Source organism: Spermophilus citellus (assembly GCF_964194105.1).
Source record: "Spermophilus citellus genome assembly, chromosome: X".
NCBI classification, from domain to species: domain Eukaryota; kingdom Metazoa; phylum Chordata; class Mammalia; order Rodentia; family Sciuridae; genus Spermophilus; species Spermophilus citellus.
Window position 1 is genome coordinate 42,589,557 of NC_138190.1, and position 18,763 is coordinate 42,608,319.

An 18,763-nucleotide genomic window follows, 5' to 3' on the forward strand; every position below is an offset into this window, starting at 1 on the left:
ATGGCTGTCCTGTGGGGTAGGAATGGATTGGGGATACATGGCTGTAGTGTGCTAGTCTACAGCCTCCAGGGCAGGAGGGGTACCTGGATGCTGGAATGTTGTACATAAAAAGGAGTCTTTTTTCTGTCCATGGAAGCTCATTAAGGACTTCCAGGTGCCTTTGTCATCTGGAAATCTAGTCATACCTTCTTGGGGTGTGGCCTTGATTGTGGGGCTGGCTAGGTATTCCCTTGTCTGTCTTCATCCCTCCTGTCCAGCTACTCACGTAGGGCTTTCTGCGGGCTTCTCAGTTGTACATCACCTATCTATGCCAGTCTCTCTCCCCTTCTCTCATTGGTGACCATCTCACCAGTATATGGTATATAATTGACAAAGCCTCTTCAGGTACTAAAGCTCCCCTGAGCTTCTTGGTAGCTGTCAGGAAGACTACATATTCCCCAATTGATATGAAACTGAGGAAGACTACATATTTCCCAATTGATATGAAACTGAGGCTTGGTGATTTTGGCAGCCTATTGTAAATTGGGTGATAAGAGGAACAGCTGGGGTTGGAACCTAGAGCTTTTGACCTCCAAATCTTGTGCTTACTACTTTGCCAGAGATTCTTCTCCCCTGGTTTTTCCTGGAGAATGCGTTCCACCCCATGCATAAGCTGGGGATGAATGGCCTTGCAGAGAGGTGGAATCCTCTGTCTGATCACCATTAACCTGGATCTGGTTAGGGCAGTGTCCCCAAGGGGCAGGCTTGGGATCCTATCGTTTGCCACCCTGTTTGTGAGTCCGAAGGCCAGCAGAGGGCGCAGTGGGCCTGGGAAAGGTCTGCTGTTTCTGCTTTGTTTTGTTTTGAAGTGGAAATGTGTTTTAAGTGATACACGGTCATTTTTTTTAAAAAATCCAGAAATACACATTTGTACAGGCTCACTTAATCTGAACCTTTGGGGCCAGATGTGCTTTGAAACTTTAAAAAAATTTCAGAATTTAGGAAAGTTGCCTCATAATACTTTGTATTATGTAACACTCCAGCAAAGTTTGGTATAACATCTTATGATCAAATACCTGAATGTTTTTGCATTGAAATATTGGAATATTCACTCCCAAGTGGGATACCTGGGTGTATGTCAGTTTTGGTCAGGTTATGATGCAAAATGAGTTTGATAAAGACTTTGGGTTTTTTTCCCCCCTAAGACTTTTGATGGTCAAGCCTTCTTAGGTTTTGGGATTTTGGACAAGGGATTTTATACCTTTGTAAAGAAGGAAGGTGAAGGAAAATCACCTGTGATACCACCACTTAGAGATAATATTTTGTTGTCTGGCCTTCCCAGTTTTGTGTGCATATATGTCTGTATACGTACATACGTATAGATGTGTGTAAACATATGTGTGTATGTATATTTTCTAAATGTGTTCAATCACAAATGAGGTCATACATTGCACACATTTTGCCTTACACACCTTAGAATTACCCAGCTATATGTGGGGCTCAGGATCTAGACTCTTTACAGTCACTCCCTCTTCAACATCTCCCCTGGGTGAAAGTCCTTGAAGTTGATCCAGATTCTCCACCCAGGCACTTACTGGGTCTGGGCTTCTGGCTGCCTACAAGGTCAGCAAGGGTCAGAAGGCATATGGGGTTTCTGCTGTCAGGGCACCTGGGACCTCTCTGGGAGCGAGTCCAGCAACTGATTCCCTGAAAGAAAGGGTTTCTTGCTCCAAGTGTATGGAGTATCCAAGAAGGGCCAAGAACTTTACCTTGCCCAGTGTCCCTCTGCCAGTCATCTGGGCCCCTCTGGAGCTTGAGGAAGGGCCCTGGGGAGGTGGTGCAGGAATTCCCTGTTGCTGACCCCCACCTCTTCCCTCCAGCAGGAGCACTGGTTTGAAAAGGCCCTACGGGACAAGAAAGGCTTCATCATCAAGCAGATGAAGGAGGACGGCGCCTGTCTATTTCGGGCTGTAGGTGAGTCTGTGCCTCAGCCCTTAAAGGGCCTAGGGCTGCCCCTGAGTTGTGTCCCAGTTGTCAGGAGTAGACACCGAGAGAGGTTTGAGGTGGAGTAGGCTAATTTTATTATGGTCTCTAGGCCCCAGCCTCAAATTAGTGTCCTGCCTCTATCCCTGGGTCATGAGAGAGTCTGGTGGTGCAAGAGTAATAATAACAGGAGTGATAGTAATAAAGAACAATAACATCAATTAGGGACAGATTGCTCTGCTGACACTATAAGAAATTGTTTTAATACTCTACCAAGCTAGGTGAGCATAGGAACTATCATTGCTTCCATATTTCAGATGGGGAAAGTAGCTCAGGGATCCAAGTAACTTGCTCAGGGTCACACATATATTATGTGGTAGATTAAGCATTTGGATCCTGGAATAGATCGGTCTGAGGCCCATGCTCTTAACCACAGCACATTGCTGTCACTCTGATATAGAATACCTGGGTTTGCACCCAGACCCCCTATTTCTGGTGTATTTGGGGTTTCCATTCCTTGTGTGTATGTGTGTGTGTGTGTATGTGTATGTGTATGTGTGTATCAAGCTAGATATTTAGTTTTTTTTAAAGAGAGTGAGGGAGGAGAGAGAGAGAGAGAATTTTTAATATTTATTTTTAGTTCTCGGCGGACACAACATCTTCGTTGGTATGTGGTGCTGAGCATTGAACCCGGGTCGCACGCATGCCAGGCGAGCGCGCTACCGCTTGAGCCACATCCCCAGCCCTAGTTTTATTTTTTAACTTAAACAAAATAAAATAGTGAACCCTTATGTACACATCATCCTGCTTTAAAGTAGTCATCAACACATGGCTAGCCTTGTTTCATCCTCACCCACTCTTTCTCACTCCCTTGAAACAAGAGTATTTTTAAACAAACCCTGACATTGGATCATTTCATCTGTAAATATTACTGTATGCTTCTCTGACAGATACAGGCTTTCTTTCTTTTTTTTTTTTTTTTTTTTTTGAGAGAGAGAATTTTTTAATATTTATTTTTCAGTTTTCGGTGGATACAACATCTTTATTTTATTTTTTATGTGGTGCTAAGGATCGAACCCAGCGCCCCATGCATGCCAGGCGAGCGTGTTACCGCTTGAGCCACATCCCCAGCCCCCAGGCTTGCTTTCTTAACATAATCAAAATGCCATTATTGTACCTAACACAATTAATAATTTAATATCATCTGCCAGCCAGCCTGCGCTGGATCTTTGTGGTCTTTCTAGCTCTGAATGTGAACCCAACAAGAAGTCATGAGGTCCCATGCCATTAAGGGAAACTGGGAATATTGTAACGTCTTCCTCTCCCAAGGAGTGCCCTCTGATAGGAATCAGAAGACCTGGGTTCTAGTTCTAGCCCTCATAAGAGCTCTCTGGCCCTCAGCCTCTGTTTCCCAATCTTTGAAGTGGTGGTGTTTTCAAAGGCTCCTCAAGTTCCTCTGTATAAGCTATTTTCTCTGTTTCTGGGGACCATCCATATCTACTGGTGGGTTGGACTGGTTCAGGCAACACTCTTGGCTGTGCTACTGATTCTTGGTGTGACTTTTGGCAGGCAGCTCTTTCCTAAGCCTCATTCTTAGCTGGAAAATGGGGCTAAAAGACCCCACAGTTGTAATGGTTTAATGATGTTACTTTTGGTAAATCCCTCTAGTACCTGACACATAGTAGACCTTCATGGAACACAATAGCATTGATAAAGCCCAGATACTGTTTTCAGTGGTGCCTCAGAGTCAAAAATTTTGAAAGGGTAGGGGGAGGACTGGTTACCTCTCCCTAATAACCAAGCAGAAGCAGTCCAGGCAATAATACGTTCTATTGGGCTGGGGGGGAAACCCAGTCTTTTTATCCCTCTGGCTAAAGTTCTCCCTAGGATGTTTCCTAGAGAAAGATCCATGGGTTTGGGAGCATCTTGGGGGAAAAAAAAGATAAAGAATAGGTGGTGGGTTGTTAGAGGCCAGGCCCTGTGTCAAGAACTTGGGCTGGCTAAGGGCAGTGTTGCTCACCTGTAATCCCAGCAACACAGAAGGCCAAGAAAGAAGAATCACAAGTTCAAAGCCTCAGCAACTTAGGTCCTAAGCAACTTAGTGAGACCCTGTCTCAAAGTGAAAAAACAAAGCCTGGGGATATGGTTCAGAGTGGTTAAATACCTCTGGGTTCAATCCCCAGTACCAAAAAAAAAAAAAAAAAAGAAAAAAAAAGAACTCAGGATAGATGTAGGAGAAGCAGGGTGGTGGCTGGTAGGGTTAAGCATCTGAGTCTTGGGTAATCAGTGAAGTAGTCCTTGGAGCTAGTGAGAATCTAGTGTGTGCAGTAACCCATATCAAGATCAGTGTTTGCCCAGGTGTGGTGGTGTATGCCTATGATCTTAGCTATTTGGGAGGCTGAGGCAGGAGGATAGCAAGTTCAAGGCCAGCCTTAGCAACTAAGTTAAACCCTGTCTCAAAAAGTAAAAAGGGCTGGAGGTATAGAGAACTCTTGGATTCACTCCCCAATAACCCCCACCATGCACACACAAAACAGTGTACATGCATATGTATCTATTTGGCTATTTTCCCCAAACACAACCCCCCACACACACACACTGGTGCCTTCCAGTAAGGGGCCCGAGCTTACAGGAAGAGCTGACCACAGCAGGTTGAAGGCCTTTCCTTATCAGCACTATGGCTACACATTTCCCTTGACTGGGCGGCCCTCAGCTTTTCTCTGTAAAACCTCAGAAGTCCCAGGGCCTCTCCCAGAAGTACGTAGGCCCTGGTCTCTAGGCCTCATTTAGAGGTTTCCCTGGTGCAGAGTACACAATACATGTGCCTGGGAAGGGGACTTTGTCCCCAGGCCTTCTGTCCCCCCCAGGTTTCTAGTCTAGCCTCTGCAAGGACAGATGGTAGTCATCTTAGGCTCAGGTGTGAAGGTCTGCAGGCTCTGACTTCCTGCCATGCATTGAATAGTTGGAAGGAATATATAACTGAGGGTTGGAGTTGGGTATGTTGCAAACTTAGAGGTCACTATGTTTTTTCCTTGACCACTTTTGTGTATCAGGCATTCAGCTTCATTCTTTATGCTTACTGAACAACTACCAGGAGCAGAAAGGAATCTACTTGAACATGGATCCATGTATATTGGATTTAATGCTGCTCTCTGTGGCCTAATAAAATAGCAAGCAGTCTTTCTCAGTGTGTCTTGCATATAACACAGGCCAGAATAGCTGCTGGCTTACCAATGGCAATGCTCCCATTTTTGGCAGTGACTGCATCTTTCAAAGGTTTTGTAAGTTTACCTTTGAGTACAGGTGATTTGAATTGTGAAACCTGTACCGTGGCACGGGGTGGACTTGTTGGTTTTGTTTTAGGAGGTCTGTACCCTGTTTTCCTGGCTATACCTGTAAATGGTGGCCTAGCAGCCAGCTATCAGTCAGCCCTGTTACCAGAGAAAGGAAATACATCAACTTACTGGATAAAGTTTCTAAGCCTATCTTCAGAAAGATGTTATTTCCCATTTTACTTCAGACTATGTTTGCAGCATACCTTGGGTCTAGACAATATAAAATACTTATAAAGGCCCTTCAGTTCCCTGAATCTGGCCTAGAAATTCACCAATGTTGAGCAAATGTGTATACAAAATAAAATTGTAGAGATTAAAAAACAATCTGGATTATTACCCCATGAGACAGGTGAGAAGATGGAGAGTCGGGAGGGTTGGGGGTGCAGCTTAGTGGTAGAACACTTGCCTAGCATGTATGGTGTCCTAGGTTTGATCACTACCATGGCCAAAAAATGGAAATGGCAAGCTTAGTTATTAGTGGAAGAGCTGGTATGGGAATCCAGAGGTGTCCAAAGGACACATTCTTTCTATGATCTTAGGAATGAACCATAGCTTCTTAGCTTGGTTGTCATCTGACTGAGTGACTTTGTGTTCTCTTATTTTAAAATATTTTTTAGTTGTCAATAGGTCTTTATTTATTTATATGTGGAACTGAGAATCAAACTCAGGGCCTCATGCGTGCTAGGCAAGTGCTCTTCCACTGAGCCACAACCCCAGCCCATGACTTGTGTTCTTTGGGAGATGGTGTCTCACTATGCTTTCCAGGTGATCTTGAACTCCTTGGATCAAGCAATCCTCCTTCCTCAGCCCCCTGAGTAGCTGGGACTACAGGCATATACCACAATGCCTGACTTGGCTGTGTTCCTTGACTTTTGGACTTTATCTCTTCCAGCTAGGAGCATGTAACTCTCTACTGTTGGGAATCCCAAGGCAAGTGGCCTTCTGCCTTCTGTTTTGCCTCTGAGGTCTGGGTATACCCTGTGTGAACCAATATCATCACTGCACCCAGTTCTCTTCCACCTCCACCATATTCGTGAGCATCAGCAAAGGCTTGGGTGGAGTAGAAATGGTAGTCTGAGTCTCAGATGTATCCTGTGGCCCACCTTGCCCCTGCTATGCTCAGATAACCTCCTCCTAGAAACGTGAGTCCGAATCTCTCACCCTCCCTCCCTTTCTCCATGTGGCATTGACTCAGCAGAAACCTCTGTCTCTGGCCATGGCTCTGGTGCTGGCCTCCAATCGATTAAAGTAGACACATAGATGTGTCTGTGTGGGCTGTGTTATGGCAGTGAGTCCCCAAAACACTCCTCTGGGTCGATTTGGTCTTGGAACATGGACCATCAGATCTAGAAGGGGTGGATCTTAGATCACTTTTGATTGTATTATAAATGGGGAGGTGGAGGCCTCAAGAGAAAGCCAGAACCCTGTTCTATCTAGTTCATATAGCCAGTGTTAGAACATCAGTGTTTCAGTTTGAATCAAGCCACAGAAGATTCCCATGGGCTACTTCCTGTAACCAGCTTCCTTTGACCTTTTTCTACCCTGTATCCTTTCATATTTTCATCTTTGCCAGTGGAATCTTTGAGCAAAGGAGCAGATATCTCAGAGACAAGGCTATTGAGGTGGCTGAGTTCCTCTGTTTTTCCCTGCCAGGGTGTGTTGATTGGGGTAGAGGGGCTACAGCCTAGATAATATCACAGCTGCTTGACAGGCTGTTGGGAACTTTTTCCTGGCTTCTTTTTGCTGCTGTGCAGCCAGGGTTCCCACTGGAGCAGGACAGCAGTGGAGAACAGACAGGGTAGCTGTCTCCCACTGCTGCTGTGTGTACCCACGTTTGTGTGGTTTGTTTTTAGGTTCCTTGCAGACACCAAGCTTCCTTTTCTGTCCTTAGTGGAACTTGCTGAGCTCTTCTGGCAGGCAGGCTGCAACCTGGGGAGTAGGCGGTTCCCAGGCACCTCTAAAGCAAATGGGAGGGCCATGTACTTAAAGCCCTTTAGAAAGGTAATCTGGGTTCTCTTGTCTTGCATCTCCACATAAGTCTAGGCAAATATTGGTTACATTTTAAGGAACCCGAGGAAGAAGGGCTTCCCCCAGGCAGCAAGAGTGAGAGGTTGAAGCAAATCTGTTAGAGATATTAGTCATTCTCTCTCCCACTTACCCCTGGCAAAGACTGAGAAGGGGTGGTGGTTCCTGAGTGTTTGCACAGCCTCATATTGTGTCCACCTTTCAGTCTTCCCTGGTTGGTGACAAGGTCATCTACTTGCTACATGTGATAGTTTTCTGTTGTTGTGTTTGTATTTAGTCTCAGAGATTACCTTTGGTAGGCCCTGCTGGCTGTATTTGGCTACTCACATGCATTTGGATACTGCTGTATGCTCAGAGAAGGGAAAGGTGTGTGTGTGTGTGTGTGTGTGTGTGTAGGATAAGATTCATGCAGACCTCTGGCCCTAGGGAAGGATACAGCCCCTGATACTTGTAATCTGCCCATTCCCAGGCCTTTCCTGGGTTCCAGCTGAGTTTTGCTTGTGCCATGGGGGAATTGAGGTAGTATCAGGCCTGGCCCTTGAAAGTAAGGTGGCTAAGGAGACAGCTGGCTGGCTTGGGTAGGGGATGGTAGTATCACTTGAAGCCAGCAGTTATCCCTTAACAGCCTGGCCTCATCTTCATCCATCCCCTCCTTTTCAAATGTGTAATCTTGGTCCAGCTGTGCCATGTTTCTGTGTCATTGTCCCTCCTGGGTAAAGGAGGATTTTTTTGGCGAGGATCAAATGAGTTGGGATTGTGAAAAGTCTTTGGCGGAACCAATTGTATTGTGCTGAGGATTTCTGAGCCCTGTTTTTTGGATGGGAACAGAGGTGGGGTGGTGGGGGACCCTTTCCAGCTGGACCCTGGGAGGGGAGAGCAGGTGCAGATGGCCAAGTGCAGCGTCAGCAAGAGGAGGAGTTTCAGTTTCTATCAAAACAAGCTCTCTGAATTCCCCTACCGCTGCAGGTCCATTGGGCCACTCTTCCCCCCACCTTGGATCCCCTGCAGGGAAGTCCAGCCTGGCCCCCAGCCCCATGTGCCAACCTGCTGGGAGGAGGAGGGCTTTCCATAGGAAGGAGGCAGGGCTAGGAAAGTCAGAAAAGCTAATCCATGTCAAGTGCTTGCAATGTTCTCGCCTGTGACAGATGGATGCTTTTCCTGCTTTTATCACTGAAGAAATCCTGCTATCTTTTGTTGGGCAGGCACTGTTGCCTTTTCCTTGGTTCAGAGATGCACATTTTTCCACATTAATGATTCCAAAATTAGGATATTAGCTTCTAATCAGTGTGGAGGGGTTTGTCCCAAAAGCTGTGATAAGTGTGGAAGTATTGTAACTTGCCCATACTTTAGGACTGTATTTGGGAAGCCTGTCTTATTAGTTTGATATGAATTTGGTTACTAAATTGTTTCTTCCATTTTTTTGGGGGGTGGATGGGGGTGCTGGAGATTGAGTTCAGGGCTTCACACATGCTAGGCAAAGTGTTCTACCACTGAGCTAATTTTTCTAGAGCACGTTTCTAAAGTTTTTTTTTTCTTTTTCTTTTTAGTACCGGGGATTGAAGCCAGGGGTGCTTAACCACTGAGTCATATCCCCAGCCTTTGTTTATATTTTATTTAGAGCCAGGATCTCACTGAGTTGCTTAGGGCCTCCCTAAATTGCTGAGGCTGGCTTTGAACTTGTGATCCTCCTGCCTCAGCCTCCTGAGCCACTGGGATTAAAAGTGTGTGCCACCATGCCTGGCTTGGTTTCTAAACTTTTGAATGAAGTGTTCAGAAGGTAGGCCTGTAGAACTTTGGATTCAGTAAAGGAAGAGAATCAGTCTTGCTTGCGAGAGGGGGGTCAGCCTGGTCTCTGCATTTGGGGCTTTCCTCTGGTGGAGGAAGTGCAACAGAAATGAGGAAGGGCTTAATAAGCATTTCCGGCAGCATTCTGGCTGACTCGTGGGTGGCTAGCAATATTATGAAGTCATTGTCATCATGACAAATGGTGCTCCTGTTTCTCGACCATCTCCTGTGCTTCAGGTACTTGGCAAATCTTTCCATGTCATCCTACAATACCTGGTGGGTAGAAAAAGAGTTACAGTCTCTACTTTATGAGTGATGGCATTTTAGCCCAGAGAGACTAAAAGGCCTTGTCCAGTGCCACACACCTAGGAGGTGTCAGGGCCTTTCTGCCAGGCAAAGGGATCAATGGCAAGGAAAGCGGGGAGACCCTCATGGGGTTCTCCCCTAGCTCCCTTTCCTGTCCCACCATCTCCCCTCTTTTCCCCCATTTTCCCACATCTGGCATCCAACTATTGCAGATAGATCTCCCAGGCCTGCCAGTGAGCATTGACCCTTCTGTAGGAGATATGTGTTCTCTAATACCTCCGCCTGTCTCCCTGAGCCTGGTGTTAGACCCTGTGTAACTCTTTCACTCCCATCTCAGTTCCTGTTTACTGCAGCTGCAGATAGCACTGCCTCCAGACACCCCAAGCTCAGCCTACAGAAATAGCTCCTCCAGCAGCCTAGGGCAGCCACAGCGGTCTCTGTGGTCCTGGCTTCTAAGAAAGGCAGCAGCAGGGGGCCCCCAGCCTGTGTGCAGGACATGTGACTTGCTGGAAGTGCTGCTGGGGGGGGGGGGAGTGTGGCCACAGAAGCCACATCCTTGTTTACATCAGTGAAGGGGCTACCCCTTCCCGCCTTTATAGTCCCCACCCCCAACTCCTCAGTTCTCTTTACTTTTAGGAGGACTTGAGAGACATGGGCCTGGGTTCTATCTCAGAGTAGCCTTTGTCTCTTTATCACTCAGAACCCTCCTGTGAGGGCAACAAAGGATTTCTTCTGGCAGGTCTTCAGAGAGGTAGACTGCTGGGCATGGAAGAGCTCTGCAGTGTTCCCTTTGTGCCCTGACCCTGTGCCCCAGGGAGATCCCATCACAGCAGTGGCCCCTCTGGGGAAACAAAGGGAAATTCCCTCTTTGTGGCAGCCAGTGAATATGAGGCTTACCTAATCTTCAAGCCCACTTTAATTTCCTAGGGAGAAGCACTCCTTGCCTGCCGCTCCAAACTATCTGTTCAGCAAACTGTCCCTGATTTCCTTTTCTTTATTGGCACAGGGCTGGGGGTGGGCTTAAGTGGGAGCTGCCTCCTGCCTTCAGTAGGACTGTGCTTAGGCTGAAGTCTTGTTCACACTTTTTATGAATGTGGTGATAGAGGTGCCCTGAGTGTGTATGTGGGGACTATGCTGAAGAACATAGTTTCGGGGGGCAGGTATGTAGCTCCATGTTAAAGGGCTTACCTAGCAGGTGCATAAGGCCCTGCCCCACAAGAAAAGAAGAAAAAATATAAGAACATATTGATGTTTGAGAAGTGGGCACTGAAGAGGATGGGAAGAATGTTCTAAAGAGAGGGAATAGCATGTATGAAGATCATTAATAGGAGAGAAGGAACCTGGTTTCTTCTCCCTTTAGTTGGACCAAGTCCTGTGACACCTGGATCATTTGGGCCACAGGCTGCTTTTCCTGAATTAGTCTGAATTTAGGTGCATGTGTGTGTCTTAAACTTCTTAATAGACTGTGTGTTCCTGCAAGGATTTTACTAAGTCCAGTCACCTTTGCAGTATCCCACATTTATGCCTCACCATGAGGAATCCCTGATTCACTGAGCCACTTCTCTGTCCCAAACCCATTGCTAGTCACTTTATACCTATTGTCTCATTTAATCCCCATGAGAGGCCTGCCAGGTCATCATCCATCTTGTTTACATTTTACAGGTGAGACATACAGAATCTCAGAACACCTAGGTCACTTGACTTTGTCTTGCCAGTTAGCTCACTAGTATCTGAAAGAGATGGGCCAGAGCTATTTCCTTTTTCATTACCTTTTTTTTTTTTTTTTTGAGGTGCTGGGTGGTGAACCTGGAGCATTATGATTAGCATACTCTATCTCTAAGCTGAACCACCCAGCTATACTTTGTTTTTAACCTATAGTGGCCATGCTCACTCCTAGGAGTGGGAAAAACTGAATTCCTGACCCTTTGTGACCTAGAGCAAGTTACAGACTGACCCTGAGCCTCAGTGTCCTCATATAGGTGGGAGTGTGGAATGGATGGTGCCTGAGGCCAATGGTTAGACTTAGATTGTTGTTGATTTGTTTCAGCAGTCAGGCATGCCTTAAAACAATCATCTGCCTGAGAGACCTGTGGTTGTATCCCTCATGATCCCATTCCAGCCAAGGGCAAGAACTCTACAGGCCTTGGGGTAGGAAAGGGAGTTTTCCTCATCCTCCAGCCTGCCCTCCCCCAAAGATGTTCTTTGACTTGGAATTCTTAACCAGTGGCAGATCTGATCCCAGCCTTTCTTTTGTTCCCCCTAGCCGACCAGGTATATGGAGACCAGGACATGCACGAAGTTGTACGAAAGCACTGCATGGACTATCTGGTGAGACCGTGGGCAGGCCTTGGGGTAGAGGCAGGGCAATAGGATCTTCTCTGCATGCAGACCTTCATCTTGCAATCTGTTGTGCAGATGAAGAATGCCGACTACTTCTCCAACTACGTCACAGAAGACTTTACCACCTACATCAACCGGAAACGGAAAAATAACTGCCATGGCAACCATATTGAGATGCAGGCCATGGCAGAGATGTACAACCGTCCCGTGGAGGTGTACCAGTACAGCACAGGTACTTCTGTAGTGGGTAGGTGAGGGACTAATGGTGCCTCATCTGAACCTGCCATACCTGGCCCCCTGTGGATGCTCCCTCTTTGTCTTTCTCTGTAGAACCTATCAACACATTCCATGGGATACACCAAAATGAGGATGAACCCATTCGTGTCAGCTACCATCGGAACATCCACTATAATTCAGTAGTGAATCCTAACAAGGCCACCATTGGTGTGGGGCTGGGTCTGCCGTCATTCAAACCAGGGGTAAGTTGTTCCCTGTGCCCAGTATGGCTGTGGATATGGAGTCTTGGTTCTGCCCCTAGCCCACAAAAATGTCCTGTCTTCACTGTCATTCTCCTGTGAGGTCTCACCTCTGTATGAAATTAGAGAATTACAGTAGATATCTCAGGGTTCATTTGTGATCTTTATTTGCCTGTCCATGAGCTGTCTTACCCATCTTGTATGCCTGTTGATGGCTGGCATTTTAGGATGTAGAATCCTGTTTGGGAACAGTAAGCCAGGACATGTTTGATGTCCCCATGGATTTTTCTCCTTGACTCAGAAGTTACAGATAGCAGGGGTCACAGAAACTTGGAATGTTGTCCTGGCCCACCACTTACTGACTGTGGCTCCTAGGGCAGATTGTATAAGCACTCTGGGCAGAAGCCTGATTGATACACAGAAAGCACTTCCCACTGGGCCTGGGACCTAGTAGGTGTCAGAAGGTAGCTTTATATTTTTTTTTAGCACATGCTGATGCTCGTGTTCATTCATATTCTCTCCCTCTCTCTCATCAGTAGTCATCAACTGAGGATTTTGAGGTCTTTTATTCAGGTTTCACTTCCTACAAACAAAGTGCTTCTGCCTCATTTTAGGAAATACCTTAACAGCAACAAACCCTCCAGAACAGGGGATTTTTTTGTTTTTGCTTAATTTTAAATAAACAATTTTAGAAAAGTCTTAGATTTACATAATCATTGTAAGGATATTACAGAGAATTTCCATATGCCCCACTGTCATTATCATGTTATAGTACATTTGTCATAATTAATGACCCATATTGATGTGTTGTTAAAGACCAGACAATTCAGATTACTTCAGTTTTCCCATGATGACCTTTTTTCTCTTCTAGGATCCTATCCATCATACCACCTTACTTATTTAGTTGTCATATCCCTTTAGTTCCTTGTGGCTATGACAGTTTCTCATAATTTCCTTGTTTTTGATCTGTTTATCAACCCTGTAAGTTTTTCCTTTTATTTAACGTCATAAAATTGGAATCATGCAGTAGGTATGTAGCTGTTTTAAAAAAATACGTAGTTTTAGGTGGACACAATATCTTTATTTTTTATTTTTATGTGGTGCTGGGGATCGAACCCAGTGCCTCATGCATGCTAGGCGAGCACTCTACCACTGAGCTACAACCCCAGCCCAGTATATAGCTTTTTCAGGTTGTCTTTTGCACTTCACACTATGCATTTAAAATTCATCTATGATTTCCCCTGGTTTCACTGCTCATTTCCTTTTTCTTTCTTTAAAAATTTAAATGTTTTGGGGCTGGGGATATATAGCTCAGTTGGTAGCATGCTTGCCTACATGCACAAGACTCTGGATTCAATCCCCAGCAGCACCAAAACAAAATTTGAATGTTTTGGCCTGAGGATGTAGTGCAGAGGTAGAACACTTGCCTAGCAAGCAAGAGGAGGTCCTGAGTTTAGTCCCAAATACTGCAAAGTGTTTTTAAAAGTATTTTAATTGTTTGGAACAGTTTAAATTTACAGAACAATTGAAGAGGACAGAGTTAGCATTTAACCCCACCCCCTACAGTTTTACTATTATGAACATCTCTGGTGACTCTGGCACATTTGTTACAATGTGTGGACCAATACAGTATTATTAACTGAAGTCACTATGTCTCCTTCAGTTCCTTTGTCTGTGACAGTTTCTCACACTTTCCTTGTTTTGATGACCTTGACAGTTTTAAGGAGTACAGGTCCAGTGTATTGTAGGAAGCTTCACTTATGGAATTTCTCTGGTGTGGGGTTTTTTAAAGAATTTTTTTTAGTTGTAGTTGGACATAATACCTTTTATTTATTTATTTGTTTTTATGTGGTGATGAGGATCTAACCCAGCGCCTCACATGTGTTAGGCAAGTGCTCTACCATTGAGCCACAATCCCAGCCCCTCTGATGATCATAGTATGATTAGACTGGGGTTGTGTCTTTGGGGAGGAAGCTCACAGAGGTAAAGTGTCATTCTTGTTACATTATATCAAGGACATATACTGACTATGGCTATGGATGTTGTCCTTGATCACCTGGCAGAAGTAGTGTTTGTCAGGTTCCTACACTATAAAGTTGCTCTTTTCCACCACTTTCATACTGTATTGTGTGGAAGGAAGTCACATTTAAGGAATGAGGACTACCTTCTATCTTCCTTGGGGCTATTTGGAATTCTTTTGATTGAGAGATCTCTTATTCCCATTTATAAATTTATTCAATAACCCGTTTATATCAGTATGCACTTAAGGGTTATAATACAACTTGATTTTAATTATCTTGTTGCTCAAATTGTTCCACATTTTTTGTGTGTGTGGTGCTGGGGGTGGAACCAAGGTCTTCCAAGCTAAGCAAGAGCTCTACCACAGAGCCACACACAAACCCCACCCCCACCCCTATTGCAAAGTTTTTTTTTTAAAAACACTTCCTTACTTTTTGGTGCTATGAGGTGTTCCAGGTTCATCTTTTATATTTCCTGTCCTAGTCCTAGAAACAGCCATTTTTCCAAGGAGCCCTGGAAATATATATGTGTGTATACTAATCTGTATATGTATATACACATATAATCTATAAGTGTTTCTGTATGTAACCATCTGAATGGACAGTAATCTTAAACATGAGGGTCTTTAAAAATTTTTTGTCATATATGGACACAATACTTTTTAAAAATTTATTTTTATGTGGTGCTGAGGATCGAACCCAGTGCCTCACATGTGCCAGGCAAGCACTCTACCAATGAGCTACAACTCCAGCCCTAAACTTGAGTTTTTATTGATATCTCCCACTTATATGTTTGCCTTGTGCATTATTTTAGCCTTCTACCATTGTTCATCAGTAAATTCTTACTCCACTGGTGAGAAAGCCTGGCTTCACTCGTCAACCATTCGCTAATCTGCTACTTGAATAGAGCACAATGATATGCACAGTTCCTTTTGTCTTTGGTTTTACAGATTCCATTCATTTCCAAAGTGATTTGGGCCTCCAACCTCTTCCCCAGGTCCTTGCATACATTTGTAATTCATTTGTGAATTCTTTTGTCACATTCTGCATTCCTTGGTGGAATTTCCCCACCTCCTAATTGATTGTTTTTTTTTTTTAAATCAGCATACATTAAGCTTTAGCCTTTGTTTTGTAAATTTCGAGGGGTTTTGACAAATGCTTAACAACTTCATGTATGCATGCATTACAAGATCATTTAGAGTAGTTTCATCACTCTTAAAATTTCCTATGCTCCTTATGTTTGTTTCTCGCTTCCTCCCCTTCCTGCAACCATTGATCTGTTTATTGGCGGGTATTGCCCATTTCAGAATGTCATGTAACTGGAATCATAAATTTGTAGCCTTTTTTTTTTTTTTCTTTTAGAATTAGGGTTGGAGAATTAGGGCCTTGCAAGTGCTAGGCAAGCGCTCTACTGCTAAGCCACAACCCCAGACCAGCTTCTTTTTTTTTTTTTTTTAATATTTTTTTGGTTGTCAGTGAACCTTTGATTAATTAATTGATTGATTAATTTATACGTGGTGCTGAGAATTGAACCCACTGCCTCATATATGCTAGGCAAGTGCTATATCACTGAGCCACAACCCCAGCCCCCATATGTAGCCTTTTCAAACTGCTTCTTTGGGGCTAGGGTTGTAGCACAGTGGTGGAGCGCTTTCCTAGCATTTGTGAGGCACTGGATTTGATCCTCAGCATCACATAAAAACAAATAAATAAAGATATTGTGTCCATCTACAACAAAAAATATTTTTAAAAACTTCTTTCAGTTATCAGCAAGCATTAAGATTCCTCTATGTTTTTTCATAACTTGTTAGGTCGTTTCTTATCACTTACTATTCCATTTATGGATGCATGACAGTTTGTTTTAATCATCTATTGAAAGACAGTCTTGGTTATTTCCAGCTTTTGATGATTATGAATAAGTTGCTGTAAAATGCTGTACAAAGGTTTTTGTGTGGACATAAGTTTTAAGATCAGTTGTGTAAATAAATATCTTGGAGCGAGATTGCTAGACTATAAGAGCATGTTTTGATTTGCGAGAAACTGCCAAAACTATCTTCCAAAATGGCTGCACAGTTTTGCATCTCCACAATAATGAATGAAAATTCCTGTTGTTTCACGTTCTTCCTAGAAATTTATCTTATATTGTTTTGGAATTTAGCCATTCTGGTAGGTGTGTTAGCAGCATTGTTGTTGATGGACCTTTATTTTATTTATTTGTATGTGATGCTGAGAATCAAACCCAGTGCCTCACACATGCTAGGCAAGCTTTCTTCCACTGAGCTACAACCCCAGCCTTTGTGTGTGGTAAGTATACATGCATTAAAATAATGTTAACTAGGGGCTGGGATTGTGGCTCAATGGTAGAGTGCTTGCCTAGCATGTGTGAGGCACTGGGTTCGATTCTCAGCACTGCATATAAATAAATAAATAAATAAATGTCGATTGACAACTAAAAAAATATTTTAAAAAATGTTAACTTGGGCTGGGGATGTGGCTCAAGTGGTAGTGCGCTCGCCTAGCATGCGTGAGGCACTGGGTTCGATTCTCAGCACCACATAAAAATAAAATAAAGATATTATGACCACCTAAAACTAAAAAAAAAAAAAAAAAAAACAAATGTTAACTGAAGTTTCATGAAGCAATATTTAAATTGCTCCTGGAATTCACTCTGTTATTTTATATTCAATTTAAAATAAAGTTTTTAGTTGTAGATGGACACTGGACACAATATCTTTATTTTATTTTTATGTGGTGCTGAGGCTCGAACCCAGTGCCTCACACATACAAGATGAGCACTCTACCACTGAGCCACAATCCCAGCCCCTATTATTTCAATTTTTATGGTGCTATCATATCTCTTAGCTTGACATGTAGCACGCTTCATACATTGCCCTATCACTCATAGTGTCCACCCCATCTAGGCCTATATGAGGAAGGACTTGCTTTGTGAAAAAGGGCCCTTATTGGATGGGACTTCTTTAAGTTAAGGCTTACGCTTGAGGGCACCTACAGCCCCAGACTTATTAGTGCCTCAATTGAGATATCTCACTGTGGGGCCAAAACTTCTGAGCATAGGAGTTTGGAATAACAGGTCTCAAAACAAGTCTGCTTTCTCCCAGTCTCTGCAGTCTGCTGAGGAGTGCTTTGTGGGAGTACCTCCCTTCCTCTCTTCTGTTTTCTGGGCCTGTGGGCCTACCTCCCTAAACCTGTTCTGGTTCTTGGCCAGGTTCAGCGTATCACCCCATATCCTTACTTCTTTCCCCTTGAAGTTTGCAGAGCAGTCCCTGATGAAGAATGCCATAAAAACATCAGAGGAATCATGGATTGAACAGCAAATGTTGGAAGACAAGAAACGGGCCACAGACTGGGAGGCAACAAATGAGGCCATAGAGGAACAGGTGGCTCGGGAATCTTACCTGCAGTGGCTGAGGGATCAGGAGAAACAGGCCCGCCAGGTTCGCGGCCCCAGTCAGGTAGGTCATGTCATTGGCCTGGCTACGAACCCATTACTTCACATGCTTTGCCCCCAAATAAGCAGGAAAAAAATTAAGCAGTTTTGACATCTGGGAGGAAGAGCAACTCCCAGGCTTGTCTGTAACTTGTCTTGGACCCTAGTTTTGGCATTGTGCCTTAACTCTCAACACTTGTGCAGAACAAGCTCTTAAGGAGTGAGGGAAAGCAGCCATTGCTCCTGATAACATGAAGGAGCAATGAATAACTGCAGAGAGACAAGTTTTATTGAATGCCTTTGTGTGCCAGACTCTGTGCTGAGGAATGCAAAATTAGATCTTGCCTGCTATGCTTTCAGTGATTCTGTGTGTTAAGGAAGACCCCATTAGTGAGGCCTATGATCCTTGCTGTGACACCAGTGGAGGTAGGGGATCTGGTCACCTCTTCAGAGGAAGGTTAAATTGTTAGGACAGGGGAAAGGCAGGGCAGACAGGCATCTGAGGAATCACAAGGAGTTCAGAGTGATGGTAGATGTTGATAAGACCTGAATAATTTGTTCAACAAACATTTATTGCAGGTCTGTGCCAGGAGGTGTTATTGTCAGTGAATGAGGATATGTTGGTGAACCCAGCAGGCCAAGATCTCTGTTGGTGTGAGGCTTACATTTAAAAAAAAATTTTTTTTTAGTTGTAGATGGACATAATACCTTTACTTATGAATTATTTATTTTTTAATTTTGTATTCTTATTTATTTTTTAGTTGTTGGTGGACCTTTATTTTATTTATTTGTATGTAGTGCTGAGAATTGAACCCAGTGCCTCACGCGTGTTACCACAGAGCCACAATCGCAGCCCATGCCTTCATTTTTTAAAATATTTTTTTAGTTGTAGATGGACAAATACCTTTATTTTATTTTATGTGTGTATGTATGTATGTGGTGCTGGGATTGAACCCAGTGCTCTCACACATGCTCAGCAAGTGCTCTACCACTGAGCCACAACCCTGGCCCCATAATACCTTTATTTTTTTTTTAATTTTATGTAGTGCTGAGGATTGAACCCAGTGC

The 18,763-nt window shown here is 44.1% G+C and overlaps 1 protein-coding gene and 1 pseudogene across 5 annotated transcripts in view; both read left to right on the forward strand.

Moving 5' to 3' along the window:
• The window catches only part of OTUD5 (OTU deubiquitinase 5), a gene marked incomplete at its 5' end in the record, with an annotated part of 29,676 nt that overhangs the window by 8,035 nt on the left and 2,878 nt on the right, over positions 1 to 18,763 (forward strand). For 3 of the 4 annotated variants that reach the window (XM_081276766.1, XM_081276767.1, XM_081276769.1), the window contains 5 exons: positions 1,860 to 1,953; positions 11,677 to 11,741; positions 11,829 to 11,985; positions 12,084 to 12,232; positions 17,517 to 17,720. In XM_081276766.1, coding sequence (XP_081132892.1) covers positions 1,860 to 1,953; positions 11,677 to 11,741; positions 11,829 to 11,985; positions 12,084 to 12,232; positions 17,517 to 17,720 — 669 coding nt within the window. The remainder of the gene's footprint in view (positions 1 to 1,859; positions 1,954 to 11,676; positions 11,742 to 11,828; positions 11,986 to 12,083; positions 12,233 to 17,516; positions 17,721 to 18,763) is intronic. The other variant, XM_081276768.1, reaches the window with a different exon arrangement.
• Positions 5,035 to 5,578, forward strand: LOC308638930 (transmembrane protein 126A-like; annotated as a pseudogene). The gene has a single exon. The product of its transcript is annotated as a transmembrane protein 126A-like (transcript).